Source organism: Scyliorhinus canicula, chromosome 2, assembly GCF_902713615.1.
Source record: "Scyliorhinus canicula chromosome 2, sScyCan1.1, whole genome shotgun sequence".
Classification (NCBI taxonomy): domain Eukaryota; kingdom Metazoa; phylum Chordata; class Chondrichthyes; order Carcharhiniformes; family Scyliorhinidae; genus Scyliorhinus; species Scyliorhinus canicula.
Genome location: NC_052147.1, coordinates 185409022 through 185425725, shown reverse-complemented (window position 1 = coordinate 185425725; position 16704 = coordinate 185409022). Strand labels below are relative to the sequence as shown.

Genomic DNA, 16704 nt, shown 5'->3' with positions numbered 1-16704 from the left:
CTTCTGGGGACTACGTTCCCACGCCCGCCAGAAAACGGGCGAGAATCACTCCGGACTTTTTCCTCGAAGTTTCGGGGTGATTCTCCGTTTTCAAGGGGGCTAGCAGGGCCCCGGCATGCATCCCGCAGCACAGGCTGCCGGCGGGGCCCTGCAGTTACGTGCACGCGGCCACGCATGCGCACGCCAACTGTCTTCGTGATGGCCCCTGCGTAAAATTGCAGAGCTCTGCAGGGGCCTGGCGCGGAGGAACATAGGCCTCCCCGGGAATGAACGCGTCCGCTGATCGGTATTCACCGATTGTGGGCCGGCCACCGTGGAGGCCACCCCCCCTCCCCAGAGTCGGAGGTCCCGCCGGGTGGGACCACATGTGAACCACGTCGGCGGGACTCGGTGGGCACTGGCGGCGATTCTCCGGTCGCCGGAGAATTGCGTGCCGGCGTGGGAGCCTATTATGGATAATTCTCTGCCCCCCACCCCGAGTGCGATTTTGGCGCGGCGGATTGGAGAATCCCGCCCCATGTCCTATTTACAGCTCACTACCTATCTTTGTGTCATCAGCAAATTTAGCTTTCATGCATTTGGTCCCTCCATCCAAGTCATTGATATGGGTTGTGAATATCTATATCCCTGCAGCATTAACCCCTATGGAACTCAATAATTACAGCTTGCCAGAACGAAAAAGACCCATTTAACCTTACCCTCTGTTTCCTGTTCGCTAAACAATCGTTACTCATGCTAATATATTACCCCCACACTACTATGATTTTATTTTGTGTAGTAACCTTTGATGTGACACGTTATCAAATGCCTTTTGGAAATCTGATTACACCACATCTATAGGTCTCCCTTTATCCACATTGTTTTTTACTTCCTCAAAGAACTCTATTAAATTAGTCAAACAAGATTTCCTGCTCTGAAAACACAATTGACTCTACATGATTATATTAAGAATTTCTAAATACCCTTCTATTATTCCCCTGTGGTTCTGCCTTTTAATTTAGCCCTCAGCTGCTCATAATCCTGAAGCAGAACCTCTCTCTCAGTCTTATCTATGTCAAGGGATGATCAACTTTGGTTGCATGGATAGATTGAAGAAGCTGGAACTATTTTCCTTGGAAAAACAATGGTTGAGTGGAGGTTTGATAGAGCTATTCAAAATCATGAGGGACCGGGTAGACAGAATAGATGGAGAAATACTGACCCTATTTGTGGAATGTTCTAGAACAAGAGGACCAAAATTTAAGGTAATTGACCAGAGAGGCAACAGAGATACGAGGAGAGACTTTTTTACTTCGTAAGTAAAGATCTGAAATGCAATGCCTGAGACTGTGGTCGAGGCAGGTTCAATCGAGGTATTCAAGAGGGAACTGGATTATTATCTGGAGAGGGAAAACATGCAGGGTTACAGGGAGAAGGCAGGGAATGACATTAGGTGAATTGCTCTTTCAAAAAGCCACAACAGGCTAAATGGCCTCCTGCACGGCAACAATTCTGTGATTGTGTTGAAGGCAGATTTTTCTGAGTACATTTTGTAATTTTGTAAATACATACTTGCCCGGTTTGCACAGTCTGTGTGAAATGTCTTGGTCTCATTGTATACTCAGTTAATAGCTGCCAATAGAGCGGGCTTTTGTGTGGAGTTTACTGTCAATTGGAGCCAGACTTTCAAGGTTCCAACAGGCATTAAATGGAAGTGGGAGCAGAAAATAATGGCTGCGGAACCCAGGGACTCTGTCTGTTTCCACCGCCCGCCATGAGATTTGTCAGCTTATATTAAAGAAGCAATTGGCAGTGTTTTGGGCACATTGAGACCCTGTCTCCAAAAAACTTTTCTAATTTTCAGCAAAGCAGCCAGACTTTATAACTATTGGGTTTTACACCAGCTGCATGGAGATGTGATCTATGACTGGAGGCATGAAGTGTTTAAAAGGTAACGTCTTTGCAATTCATCATGAAATTCTGCAACATGAATTGTATCGCTATTCATCAACTTGCGTCATGACAGCATAGAACATAGAAAATAGAACATGCAGTGCAGAAGGAGGCCATTCAGCCCATCGAGTCTGCACCGACCCACTTAATCGCTCAATTCCACCCTATCCCCGTAACCCAATAACCACTCCTAACCTTTTTTATTTGGACATTAAGGGCAATTGGGCATGACCAACCCACCTAACCTGCATGTCTTTGGACTGTGGGAGGAAACCGGAGCACCCGGAGGAAACCCACGCAGACACAGAGAGAACGTGCAACTCCGCACAGACACTGTGTTTGGTTGATGGAACTACTGTCAAGAAAATGTGCTTTATGCCAAATAATGATTTTATTCCATTGGCTGGAAAATTGAACTGAACTTTTAAAAATAAGAGTTTTTTTCAGTCCAAAAGTGTAACTTGAGCTCACAACAAAGATGGCGACCCAATTTGCATCACTGTACTCTCCACATTGCAACCCACTGCAATGGAAACTGCACCTCTGCAAGGACCCATGTAGGACAATTACTTCAGGAGAATTTAAGTGAGTGTGGTGGTATGGATATGAGCACTGCTATTGGTGCAGAGCACTGGCTTCCCATTGGCTCTGGCTGGTCATGTGCCTCTCGTCCGATTGGTTGGGACTAGTCATGTGACTTCTCTCCAATTGGTCGAGAGGCAACTAGGCCCTGCCTCTGAGGCGGGGTATAAGCACCCAGAGTTCCCGGCGGTCGGCCATTCTCTGTAGTCGACAACCGGGCTAACAACTAGCTGATTAAAGCCACAGTTCGGATCCTAAATGTGTCTTGAATTGAATTGATGCTACATCAATTTAATCAGCTAGAATTTTGGAATGGAGCTTCGCATCAAGCATCCGCACCAGCCCGCATGCTGCAAATGCGTCTGCAATCTTTATACACTGGCAGGCGTGTTTTAATAGCTAACTGACGACTGCAGCCGGCAAGCCCACCAAGGAGCAGAAACTCCACATCCTCCACTCATGCGTGGGCACATCAGTCTACGCAATGATTGAGGACGAAGGCGATTTTGATGCGGCCATGGAGATTCTCAAAGGATACTTTCTCCGGCCGGTCAACGAAGTTTACACACGGCATCTCCAGATGACCAGACAACAGTTGCCTGGTGAGTCCCTCTACGAGTTTTACCAGGCCCTCGCAGCTCTAGAGAGAACATGCGCATGCCTCCAAGTTTCGGCGACGGAGCACATGGAACTTCTAATCAGAGACGCTTACGTTGCTGGCATGCAGCCTCCTTCTATCTGCCAACGATTGCACCCTCAGCCTAGCTGAGGCATGGACTCTGGCAACCTCCCTGGAGGCTGCTGACCTGAATACCTACGCGGTGGTCTGCCAGACCAAGTCGGTCGCTGCTGTCCCACGAGGTGACCGCGGATCTTCCCCCCCCCGGCCCCCCCATGGCCCCACACCACGCACCAACCTTCCCGGCCCCCGCAACGGCCCCACGGTCCTCCCGACCCGCACCCCCAGCTGCCCCGACCAGCTCGCGGACGCCGCTGACACTGCCCCCAGCTGCCACGAGACTCCCACAGGCGCCGCCATCTTGGGCCCCGGACGCCATGTGCGGGCCATGGGCGCCGCCATCTTGGGGCCCCGGCACCACATGCAGGTCCTGGGTGCCGCCATCTTGGGACCCTGACTCCACATGCGGGTCCTGGGCGCCGCCATCTTGGGCCAACACGGAAGGCCCTGCAAGCGACTACTCTGCCACCGAAGAGGATCTGGAATTCTCACCACGACTGGCTTCTATCAAGCTCGACCAGTCGCAACCACGGTCGCTCGCCAAGACTACAATGACGGTTCAGCTCAACGGACACAATACGAGGTGCCTGCTGGACTCCGGGAGCACGGAAAGTTTAGTCCATCCCGACACGGTAAGACGCTGCACATCCACGCAGTTAAACATAAAATTGAATTGGCCTCAGGTTCGCACTCCGTCCAAATCACCGGGTGCTGCATAGCGGACCTCACAGTCCAGGGGAGGGTTTTCAAAAATTTCAAACTCCTCATTCACCCCCGTCTATGCGCTCCGGCACTCTTGGGCCTGGACTTCCAGTGCAACCTGCAGAGCTTGATTTTTCAATTCGGCGGCCCTATTCCTCCTCCTACTGTTTGCAGCCTCGCGTCCCTCAAAGTGGACCCCCCTTCCTTGTTTGCTAATCTCACCCCAGATTGTAAACCTGTCGCCACTCAGAGCAGATGATACAGTGCCGAGGACCGGACCTTCATCGGGTCTGAGGTCCAGAGGCTCCTTAAGGAAGGAGTTATTGATGCCAGCAACAGTCCCTGGCGAGCCCAAGTGCTGGTAGTTCGGACTGGGGAGAAAAACCGGATGGTCATCGATTACAGTCAGACCATCAACAGGTTTATGCAGCTGGACGCATATCCTCTCCCCCGTATATCCAACCTGGTTAACAGGATCGCGAAGTACAAAGTCTTCTCCACGGTGGACCTTAAGTCCGCCTACCACCAGCTCCCCATTCGCGCGAGTGACCGCAAGTACACCGCGTTTGAGGCAGATGGGCGGCTCTACCACTTCCTCAGGGTTCCCTTCGGTGTCACAAATGGAGTCTCGGTCTTCCAACGGGAGATGGACTGAATGGTCGACAAGCACGGTTTACGGGCCACCTTCTCGTATCTTGATAACGTCACCATCTGCGGCCACGACCCGCAGGACCACGACATCAACCTCCAAAAATTCCTCCGAAGCGCAAAACTCCTTAATTTAACTTACAATAAGGATAAGTGCGCGTTTAGCACCGACCGTCTAGCCACCCTTGGCTACGTAGTGCGTAACGGAGTGATAGGCCCCGATCCTGAATGCATGTGCCCCCTGATGGAACTCCAACTTCTCAACTCCCTCAAATCCCTCAAACGCTGCCTGGGCTTCTTCTCATACTATACCCAGTGGGTCCCCAACTATGCCGACAAATCCCGCCCCCTCATCCAGTCCACCTCCTTTCCCCTGTCGATGGAGGCCCGCCGGGCCTTTAGCCGCATCAAAGCGGATATCGCAAAGGCCACGATGCATGCTATCGACGAGTCACTCCCATTCCAGGTCGAGAGCGACGCGTCTGATGTAGCGCTGGCGGCCACCCTGAACCAAGCGGGCAGACCGTGGCCTTCTTTTCACGAACCCTCCACGCTTCCGAAATCCGCCATTCCTTGGTGGAAAAGGAGGCACAGGCCATAGTCGAAGCTGTGCGATAATGGAGGCACTATCTGGCCGGCAGGAGGTTTACCCTCCTCACAGACCAACGGTCAGTAGCTTTCATGTTCGACAATGCACAGAGGGGCAAGATCAAGAACGACAAGATCTTGCGGTGGCGGATCGAGTTGTCCACATACAACTACGATATCTTGTATCGTCCTTGGAAGCTCAACGAGCCATCCGATGCCCTATCCCACGGTACATGCGCCAGCGCGCAGATTGACCGCCTCTGCTCCCTCCACACGGACTTCGGCCATTCAGGGGTCACCCGTTTCTACCATTTTATTAAGACCCGCAACCTGCCCTACTCCGTCGAGGAAGTCAGGACCGTCACTAGGGACTGCCACGTCTGCGCCGAGTGCAAACCGCACTTCTACCGCCCCGAACGAGCGCATCTGATCAAGGCATCCCGCCCCTTTGAACGTCTCAGTATAGACTTCAAGGGCCCCCTCCCCTCCAACAACCGTAACACTTATTTCTTGAGTGTTATCGACGAATACTCTCGATTCCCTTTCACCATTCCCTGTCCCGACATGACCACAACAACCGTCATAAAGGCCCTCCTATCCATCTTCTCCCTGTTCGGTTACCCCGCGTACATCCACAGCAACCGGGGTCCTCTTTTATGAGTGACGAACTGCGTCAGTTCCTGCTCAGCAGGGGCATAGCCTCTAGCAGGACGACCAGTTATAACCCCCGGGGTAACGGTCAGGTCGAGCGGGAGAATGGCACCATTTGGAAGACCATCCTGCTGGACCTACGGTCCAGAGATCTCCCTATTCCCCGTTGGCAAGAAGTCATTCCCGACGCCCTGCATTCAATCCGGTCTCTCCTCTGTACTACCACTAATCAAACACCTCATGAACGTCTTCTTGTTTTCCCCAGGAAGTCGTCCTCAGGATCCCCTCTCCCGACCTGGCTGGCCACCCCCGGCCCCATCTTGCTCCGGATGCATGTGCGGGTGCACAAGTCCGATCCGTTGGTTGAGCGAGTCCAGTTACTCCACGCCAACCCGCAGTATGTGTACGTGGAGTATCCCGACGGTCGGCAGGATACGGTCTCGCTCCGGGACCTGGCACCCGCCGGCGTGCGGCCTTCTCCCCCAACACCAACACCTCTCCCCCAACCCCAATTCCCCCCAGCGCCCCCCGCGCCCCCACGACCCAGCGCACATGCCCCCTCTTCCCCGATTACAGTGTCTCCACCACCGGCCCGGGGTACGGAGACACATCTACGACCAACGCTCCCGGAGGCAAGGACGACCATCGGCCCGACGTCACCGGCTCCACTGCGACGGTCCTCCAGAACACCACGGGCACCCGAAAGGCTGATCGTCTCCATCTGATGCAGCCATGGGACATTTCTTTGCACATTTTTGTGTTATTCTGTTGTTATTAGTAGTAGTAGTATTGTTTTGCCACGAGCCAGTGAGCAGCTCACCCCTATCGATTTCCACTTCTCATACCACCAGTCCTCGGACCCCCCACCCTTCTTTCTCCACAAGGGGTGAATGTGGTGGTATGGATATGAGCACTGCCATTGGTGCAGAGCACTGGCTTGCCATTGGCTCTGGCTGGCCATGTGCCTCTCGTCCGATTGGTTGGGACTAGTCATGTGACTGCTCTCCAATTGGTCGAGAGGCAAGTAGGCCCCGCCTTGGAGTACCCGGAGTTCCCGGCGGTCGGCCATTCTCTGTAGTCAACCACCGGGCGAACAACTAGCTGATTAAAGCCACAGTTCGAATCCTAAATGTGTCTTGAGTCGAATTAATGGTACATCAGTGAGCAACATATCTTGTCCGCATTAGTACAGGATGAAGGCCTAGGATATACAGTTATGAACTCATCAAGCTACAATAGGAATATACCAAACCCAAAAACGTGATTGATGGTATGCTGGCTGAGAGGATGCCCAGATATGAACTGATTAAGTTAAAAGAGAAAATACCATAGTCACAATTATATTTGAATCACGATGTGATGGTCATTTTGATAGCCCATCCTTTTTTGTGTTTAAACTTTTGCTTTCTGTGCTGTAAGAGGATAAGTAATTGACATGCTGAAGATAGAAGACCTGAGTGGGATCCCGCCATCTTTCTTCACTCTCCAACTCACCTTGCAAACTTTGGACTCTCTTTGCTGACTGTGATCATCCAGGTATGCCCTGCTGCAGACAGAAATTTCTTCAACTAATTTAATCCAGCACTACCATCCCCAGAAGATCAGGCAAATCAACTGTATACAGCTTTAAATCAGAAGCGTTGGGAGCACAAAAAGAAAGTTGAGAAACCCTAAATTCAGCCTGAAGCCAGAAGAGTCAACAAATGAAAGATTGAATATCCCTTTTATTTCTCTGGACTCTATGTTGGCAAATCTATCCATAACACCCTCTGTAACCCTTTGGTGCGCATGTGTGAGCTTTGAGTGTGTTTGTTTGTGAAAGTTAGAATGCACTGTTATTTTACTTAGATCATTTTAAGTACAATAAAGCGAGGGCGAGATTCTCCCAGCCCCGCGCCGGGCCAGAGAAACGGCGCAAACGTGCCACACCGCCCCGACGCTAGCGCGTGATTCTCCAAGGTGCGGAGAATCGGCGCCATTTGCGCAAGTGCGTTTGGCATGCTGACTGTTGCGGGCCACTGTACAAGGCCGGATCGCCAATTCTCCAGCCCGGATGGGCCGAGCGGCTGCGCGGATAAAGCAGAGTCCCGCAGGTGCCATCCACACCTGGTCGCTGCCAGCGGGCACTCTTCACGATGGGTCGGGGGGGGGGGGGGGGGGCGGCCTGTGTGGGGGGGCTCCGTCCTTGGGGGGGCCTCCGATGAGGTCTGGCCTGCGATCGGGGCCCACCAATCGGCGGGCTGGCCACCTCCCCTCCCCCCGGGCCTACTTTGTTGCGCGTCGAGCCCCAGAACCCCCACGCCATGTTGCCTCGGGGCGGTGCATTCCATAAAGCCACCGCGCAAGAATTTTTAAAAGTCAAGTACATTTCACAGTGTTGAAAGGGTAGCCTACTATGGTAACACTTTGCAACTATTTAATCTTCTCTCATTGCTTTTATGTTTCCATCTCAAATATCTGCGTCAGTTTGTTGACTTGACAAGGTTTATGGCCTTCTGGCTCAGACAATTTCCTAATTGTTTGATAAATGCTTGACTAAAGGGCAGCATCTGGCGCAGTGGTTAGCACTGGGACTACGGCGCTGAGCACCTGGGTTCGAATCCCGGCCCTGGGTCACTGTCCGTGTGGAGTTTGCACATTCTCCCCGTGTCTGCGTGGGTTTCGCCCCCACAACTCAAAGATGTGCAGGTTAGGTGGATTAGCCACACTAAATTGCCCCTTAATTGGAAAAAAAAATTGGGTGCTTTAAATTTAAAAAAGAATGCTTGACTATTTATACAGATGGTTTAAAGAGTCTATTTGTTAATTGGGGGAAATTTTATAGGCTCTTCAAGGGATTCCAAATGTTATAATAGGATGTGTGAGTTCTGTTCATAAAGTACATAATGGATGAGTTGGCTGAGCTGGGAATGGGGAATGGGCCGAGCGGCTGCGCGGATAAAGCAGAGTCCCGCAGGTGCCATCCACACCCGGTCGCTGCCAGCGGGCACTCTTCGCGATGGGTCGGGGGGGGGGGGCTCCGTCCTGGGGGGGAGGTCTGGCCTGCGATTGGTTGAATTGATCAGAAGCTTTACATTTCTGTAGATTGTGTGGCCTTCCTGATCGAGCTTAAACTCCACCGGTGATACCATTAGATGAACTGGCAAATTTTAGCTTGACCTGCTTCTGTCCCTGCATAACGGCAAGATCATCTCCAGGCCAATTAAGGCTGCTGAAAAATTGCATTTCCAAGCAGCCTGGTAGCTGTAGAATTAGTCTAGCCTCCCAATTTCCACCTCCCAAGGTGAAAATCCATCCCCTGGTGTCTGATCACGTACACCACCCTCTACAGGGGATACATTGACACTGCAAAGATTGTTACTTGCCTCAAACATTTTCCTGTGTCCTTTGTTCGGATTCTGTTTCACATGAGATCAACACAGAATATACTCTGGATTGAAAAATGATAAAAAGCATATCAGATGTGGGGGCTTTAAATCTGACCATCACAGTTAACTGCTTTTGCTTTAGTCTCACAGAACAGGAATGGAGATTTCCTCTCCATTATGCAGCAAAAATTACAAATTCTTTATGAACTCATTTAAAGTTTCAATTTCATCACAGTAATTTTGAAGATTCACTCTAAATGTGAAATAAATTCAAACATCAACAATGCTAATTAGACTAAAACATAGGCAATGTAACCAACAATCTTTAATCTTTTTCATTATTAACCCATAAGTTTGTTTCTTGTATGAAATTATTGCATAGTGAAGTGCTGCTTCCCCTCCAAAAGGTATGGTTTCATTGAAGTTAATAACCCAAGTACAGAAAGACAGAACTAAAGGCAGCTGACCAGTGCCATAGATTTGCCATAACTAAGATCCAGGGCCGGATTAAGACCCTTAGAGGCATTAAGCACTTAAAAGATTTTGGTGCCCCCATATATATGTAATTCAAAATCTAAACAATAATAAACTATAAAATAAAATTTTATTTATCGAAATTAAACAAATCTTACAGTAAGATGGAAAATAATGTTTATTTAACTGGGGCTCTTTCTGGGGAAGGTGGGACCTCTATAGACAGGATGGTCTACATCTGAACCTGAGGGGCACCAATATCCTGGGGGGGAGATTTGTTAGTGCTCTTTGGGGGCGTTTAAACTAATTCAGCAGGGGCATGGGAACCTGGATTGTAGTTTTGGGGTACGGGAGATTGAGAGTATAGAGGTCAGGAGCACAGATTTGACTTCGCAACAGGGTGCCAGTGTTCAGGTAGGTGGTTTGAAGTGTGTTTACTTCAATGCCAGGAGTATACGAAATAAGGTAGGGGAACTGGCAGCATGGGTGGGTACCTGGGACTTCGACGTTGTGGCCATTTCAGAGACATGGATAGAGCAGGGACAGGAATGGTTGTTGCAGGTTCCGGAGTTTAGGTGTTTTAGTAAGCTCAGAGAAGGGGGCAAAAGAGGGGGAGGTGTGGCGCTACAAGTCAAGGACAGTATTACGGTGGCGGAAAGGATGCTAGATGGGGACTCTTCTTCTGAGGTAGTATGGGCTGAGGTTAGAAACAGGAAAGGAGAGGTCACCCTGTTGGGAGTTTTCTATAGGCCACCAAATAGTTCTAGGGATGTAGAGGAAAGGATGGCGAAGATGATTCTGGAAAAGAGCGAAAGTAACAGGGTAGTTGTTATGGGAGACTTTAACTTTCCAAATATTGACTGGAAAAGATATAGTTCGAGTACATTAGATGGGTCGTTCTTTGTACAATGTGTGCAGGAGGGTTTCCTGACACAATATGTTGACAGGCCAACAAGAGGCGAGGCCACATTGGATTTGGTTTTGGGTAATGAACCAGGCCAGGTGTTAGATCTGGAGGTAGGTGAGCACTTTGGAAACAGTGACCACAATTCGGTGACCTTTACGTTAGTGATGGAAAGGGATAAGTATACCCCGCAGGGCAAGAGTTATAGCTGGGGGAAGGGCAATTATGATGCCATTAGACATGGCTTAGGATGTGTTGGTTGAAGAAGTAGGCTGCAAGGGTTGGGCACACTGGATATGTGGAGCTTGTTCAAGGAACAGCTATTGCATGTTCTTGATAAGTATGTACCAGTCAGGCAGGGAGGAAGGGGTCGAGCGAGGGAACCGTGGTTTACCAAAGAAGTGGAACCTCTTGTTAAGAGGAAGAGGGAGGCCTATGTGAAGATGAGGCATGAAGTTTCAGTTGGGGCGCTTGATAGTTACAAGGAAGCGAGGAAGGATCTAAAGAGAGAGCTGAGACGAGTAAGGAGGGGACATGAGAAGTCTTTGGCAGGTAGGATCAAGGAAAACCCAAAAGCTTTCTATAGGTATGTCAGGAATAAAAGAATGACTAGGGTAAGAGTAGGGCCAGTCAAGGACAGTGGTGGGAAGTTGTGTGTGGAGGCTGAGGAGATAAGCGAGATACTAAATGAATACTTTTCGTCAGGATTCACTCAAGAAAAAGATAATATTGTGGAGGAGAATGCTGAGACCCAGGCTATTAGAATAGATGGCATTGAGGTGCGTAGGGAAGAAGTGTTGGCAATTCTGGACAAGGTGAAAATAGATAAGTCCCCGGGGCCGGATGGGATTTATCCTAGAATTCTCTGGGAAGCCAGGGAAGAGATTGCTGAGCCTTTGGCTTTGATTTTTTTGGTCATCATTGGCTACAGGAATAGTGCCAGAGGACTGGAGGATAGCAAATGTGGTCCCTTTGTTCAAGAAGGGGAGTAGAGATAACCCCGGTAACTATAGGCCGGTGAGCCTAACGTCTGTGGTGGGTAAGGTCTTGGAGAGGATTATAAAAGATACGATTTATAATCATCTAGATAGGAATAATATGATTAGGGATAGTCAGCATGGTTTTGTGAAGGGTAGGTCATGCCTCACAAACCTTATCGAGTTCTTTGAGAAGGTGACTGAACAGGTAGACGAGGGTAGAGCAGTTGATGTGGTGTATATGGATTTCAGTAAAGCGTTTGATAAGGTTCCCCACGGTCGGCTATTGCAGAAAATACGGAGGCTGGGGATTGAGGGTGATTTAGAGATGTGGATCAGAAATTGGCTAGTTGAAAGAAGACAGAGAGTGGTAGTTGATGGGAAATGTTCAGAATGGAGTTCAGTTAACACAAGGATCTGTTCTGGGGCCGTTGCTGTTTGTCATTTTTATAAATGACCTAGAGGAGGGCGCAGAAGGATGGGTGAGTAAATTTGCAGACGACACTAAAGTCGGTGGAGTTGTAGACAGTGCGGAAGGATGTTGCAGGTTACAGAGGGACATAGATAAGCTGCAGAGCTGGGCTGAGAGGTGGCAAATGGAGTTTAATGTGGAGAAGTGTGAGGTGATTCACTTTGGAAAGAATAACAGGAATGCGGAATATTTGGCTAATGGTAAAATTCTTGGTAGTGTGGATGAGCAGAGGGATCTCGGTGTCCATGTACATAGATCCCTGAAAGTTGCCACCCAGGTTGATAGGGTTGTGAAGAAGGCCTATGGTGTGTTGGCCTTTATTGGTAGAGGGATTGAGTTCCGGAGCCATGAGGTCATGTTGCAGTTGTACAAAACTCTAGTACGGCCGCATTTGGAGTATTGCGTACAGTTCTGGTCACCTCATTATAGGAAGGACGTGGAAGCTTTGGAACGGGTGCAGAGGAGATTTACCAGGATGTTGCCTGGTATGGAGGGAAAATCTTATGAGGAAAGGCTGATGGACTTGAGGTTGTTTTCGTTAGAGAGAAGAAGGTTAAGAGGTGACTTAATAGAGGCATACAAAATGATCAGAGGGTTAGATAGGGTGGACAGCGAGAGCCTTCTCCCGCGGATGGGGGTGGCTAGCACGAGGGGACATAGCCTTAAATTGAGGGGTAATAGATATAGGACAGAGGTCAGAGGTGGGTTTTTTACGCAAAGATTGGTGAGGCCGTGGAATGCCCTACCTGCAACAGTAGTGAACTCGCCAACATTGAGGGCATTTAAAAGTTTATTGGATAAGCATATGGATGATAAGGGCATAGTGTAGGTTAGATGGCCTTTAGTTTTTTTTTTTCATGTCGGTGCAACATCGAGGGCCGAAGGGCCTGTACTGCGCTGTATCGTTCTATGATGTGTGGGTTAGGTGGATTGGCCAGGCTAAATTGCCCTTAGTGTCCGAAAAAATAAGGTTAATGGGGGTTGTTGGGTTACTGGTATAGGGTGGATACGTGGGCTTGAGTAGGGTGATCATTGCTCGGCACAACATCGAGGGCCGAAGGGCCTGTTCTGTGCTGTACTGTTCTAAATTCTAAATTTTTTTATACCTCCACTTTATTTATATTTGAAAAGTTTTCTCCTTTTTTTAATTGCAAAGTGTTTGATCAGATCCTCAAAACTAATCTTATGTAACACATCTGCTTCTATCCTTAATAGAGATAAGGCATCCAGACTGCCTTGTTGCATAGTTGTTCTGATGGGATTTTTAATATACGTTTTGCGGATCCTGGTTCAGCTGCACCATTTGCACTGCACCATATGGACCATGGTAAATTCGGCTATGGAAAATTTCTGTGGTGCCCCATTCCCTTGATGCCCTAAGCACGTGTTTATTTTGCTTAATGGTTAATCCACCCCTGCTAAGATCATCGTCACCGCTGATCATCAGGACTGGGATAAAATTGTTTGATCTGCAATCATTAGGATCAAACGCTATGGACTGGATTTTCACTGTGGGTCATTTTTCCGCGTCCCTGGGCAGAGGCAATAATCAGACAATTTTAGTCCGTTCCTGTTTGTGGTCCCCATTCCATGAAATAACATTGTTTGAAGGTCAGCAATGCACTATTAGGTAAACCTAAGAAAAGTATTTGTGAATGAGGCTGAGAGGAGCCCCACAGGGAAAAACAGGGCTCTGTTGCCTCAGGCTCCTTCCCTTCCAAGTGTGGGAGAGTTAAAATCCCCTTATTATGCACCGCTCCCCCGCCCCCCCCCCCCCAAATTCTGCACCTACCGACAACCCTCCATGGCCATTTACGGTTTTCTACCTGAATCTGAAATAACAAGCATCATTCCAATTGGCGGCTGTTGTAATCTGCTGGGTCTCTGACAAAGAAACTCTGGCACGGATTGGCATCGATTCCGATTGTTAGCAATTATTTTCAGAATTTTAGTGACTTTTTAAATTTGAGATTGCATGACTTATTGCTTGCAGTCCTTGTTTTGACAACACTAACTAACATATCAAATAAACTTTGTTTCACCTGCCCTGACGTCCAATCACCCAAGCACTTAACAACAACCTAAAGTTGATGTACTTTTAAGTTAGCAAATCTGTCTAAATCATGAGTGTTGAAGCGGTAATCTATAACCTTGAATTAGAGGAACACCTGTGATCTTGCCTAAATAGTCGTAATTCTCAGTTTATGCTCAATTTATATTTTTCAAACAGTCTAAGCTTTTTAGTTCAATTGAATAACTGTATTGTGTGCCAGTGCCTTATTACCTACATTGCTGTATCATTTATTTTTATTTCAGACAAGACTTGGATGCATTCACCTGAAGCTCTAACAAAACATTTTATATCCTACACTGTAAAGGTATGTAATGAGATATAATGATCACAAGAAAGTTTAATCAATAAGTTCAGATGATAAGGCTGCAACAGATTCTTGAGAACAAATATAAACTTTTCACTAATATAACTGAATGTAGTTTGAAGTTTTGCTGTTTACTTTTTCATTGATTTCTGGAGTAACATACCAAATATTGAAAATACATCCTGTTAATTCAACCTGTTTTGAAATATGAACAACTGATTAGATTTGTCACACAGTAGCTATTGTGGATAACACTATTAAGAATGATCTTTGTACTATTATTATGTGTGAGTCACTCTGATAATTAGAATTATAAATTTGATACATTGAGAATTTACAGCCAGAAATCCACACAAGGCACAACTTTGCGTAAAACTTAAAAACTGCAGAATTGGGGAACTGATTGAGCTGGCAATACTACACTTTGACTGCTAAAATTTGTATTGAAACCTAGTCTATACTGCTAGAGTTGAGGGACTCCCGGATTTTCCGGTCATGTGTACAAAACATGAGGCAGATCCTTTCCTGACTTCCAAAAGGCTCATCCGACTCCGACTCATTTCTGATGTTGCCTGAGATTTTCATCTTTTCACAAAGTGATCAAGGTCGTGGTGCAGTTTGTGAGCCACGATGGAGTGCAGGTTTTGGGTAATGCTGACTTGGAAGGCCCTGCTCAGTTCTCGGAGACCGTGCCCCAGTGCCCAATAATATTTATGTGCCCCTTGAAAGTCACCCATCATCACCCCAACACCCATGTCCTCTCCATGCCGTCGCAATTCCCCCATGCTAGCCCATTCCCTATAAGAGCCACTTCAGATACCCCATGCCACCCTCGTGCATCTTCATTTCTCCATTGCCCCCTCCACCCTCTCAGATCCCTGATGTCTCTTCATGCGCTCCCACATTTCCCATGCCACCCCAGGCCCCTTCCTGCTCTCTCTCTCCTCTCCCCCCCCCCGGCAAGTAGCCTCTTTACTCGTTTATCAACTTAGCACCATGCACATGTCTCAGCAGCCATGCAATAATAGTACAGCAAATCCTTTATTGGGGAACATTGTAGCGTGTGTGTTTTTACTGTATGGGTTCTTTTGGGGATGTTTTACAAGACTGTTTTAACTGTATGACTTCAATCTTGTGTGCTTAAGTTTTCCTCTTCATCCTGTTCATAAATGTTCTAATTTTTAAAATCCCAAGTGTGTGACTAGAATTCTGTATTTCAAGGATCAGTACACCTTTCCTCATATTCAAAATACAAAAGAGAGTTATGATCACTAAGGCAATTTGCCTTCTGGGATTTCGCTTGCTCAGCAAGTAACATTTGATGCGGTTCTAACAACCTCGGGGCTCTTTGCGGTTTATTAATATTTCTTGATTGAACTGGAGTTTGTAAATCCAAAGGATAAGAGTACGAGGAAAATACTGAACTTGGGCCTTTTGGTTGGGGGATTTTAAAGTGGTTGGATTGCAAAATGGTTTTGGCAATTACTAAGAATTGTTTGAGCGAAGATATGACTTTGGAGTATTTGAAATCTTTCACAAAGACTCAGCTGAGATAGGTAGCTGATAAAGTACAGGTGGGAATAAAAGCAGAATGTATAAGTCTGATATGATTAAAGTACTTGCCCAGCATTTAAAGTTGTAAGGGACACCTGGAGCTAGTGTGCAGCAGCTAGAGATAGTATGACTTCATACATAGAAATTAGAGGGAGGAGGCGGCCATTCAAGCCTGCTCCACCATTCATTATAATCATGGCTGATCATCAACTTTAATACCATGATTTGACTCTGTTTGAAGTGGTCCAGGACCTGTCAATCAAAGCTTGATGTTTATAAACATTGGGTTACTCAAGCAGAAAGGAAGATGAATGGAACAGTGCTGTGTTTGTGTGTGTGTGTGTGTTTGGAAGCTGTCAATCGCAGCTTAGTAAAATCAGTATCAACGATAAATGAATGACTGGCTTGCGGCGCAAAGCTCTGAGGAGGTTTAAACACAGCTGACTGGTTTTCTCTTTCCAGAAATTGACACGTGGTGCTTCCTCTATCTGAGTCAGCAGGTGCATTGCCCAGCTGAGCGTTACAGTAGTATGGCCAATCCACCGAACCTGCACATCTTTCGACTGTGGGACGAAACCGGAATATCCGGAGTTAACCCATGCAGACACGGAGAGAAAGTGCAAACTCCAAATAGACAGTCACCCAAGGCCGGAATTGAACCCGGAACCCTGGAGCTGTGAGACAGCAGTGAACCTGTGAAATTCGTTACCACAGGAAGTAGTTGAGGCCAAAACA

At 47.8% G+C, this 16704-nt stretch overlaps 1 protein-coding gene across 11 annotated transcripts in view; it reads left to right on the top strand.

The window, feature by feature from the left end:
- Positions 1–16704, top strand: part of gulp1b (GULP PTB domain containing engulfment adaptor 1b) — a 530845-nt gene that overhangs the window by 329068 nt on the left and 185073 nt on the right. For all 11 annotated transcript variants that reach the window (XM_038789197.1, XM_038789196.1, XM_038789195.1 and 8 more), the window contains one exon: positions 14354–14415. In XM_038789197.1, the coding sequence (XP_038645125.1) occupies positions 14354–14415 (62 nt within the window). The remainder of the gene's footprint in view (positions 1–14353; positions 14416–16704) is intronic.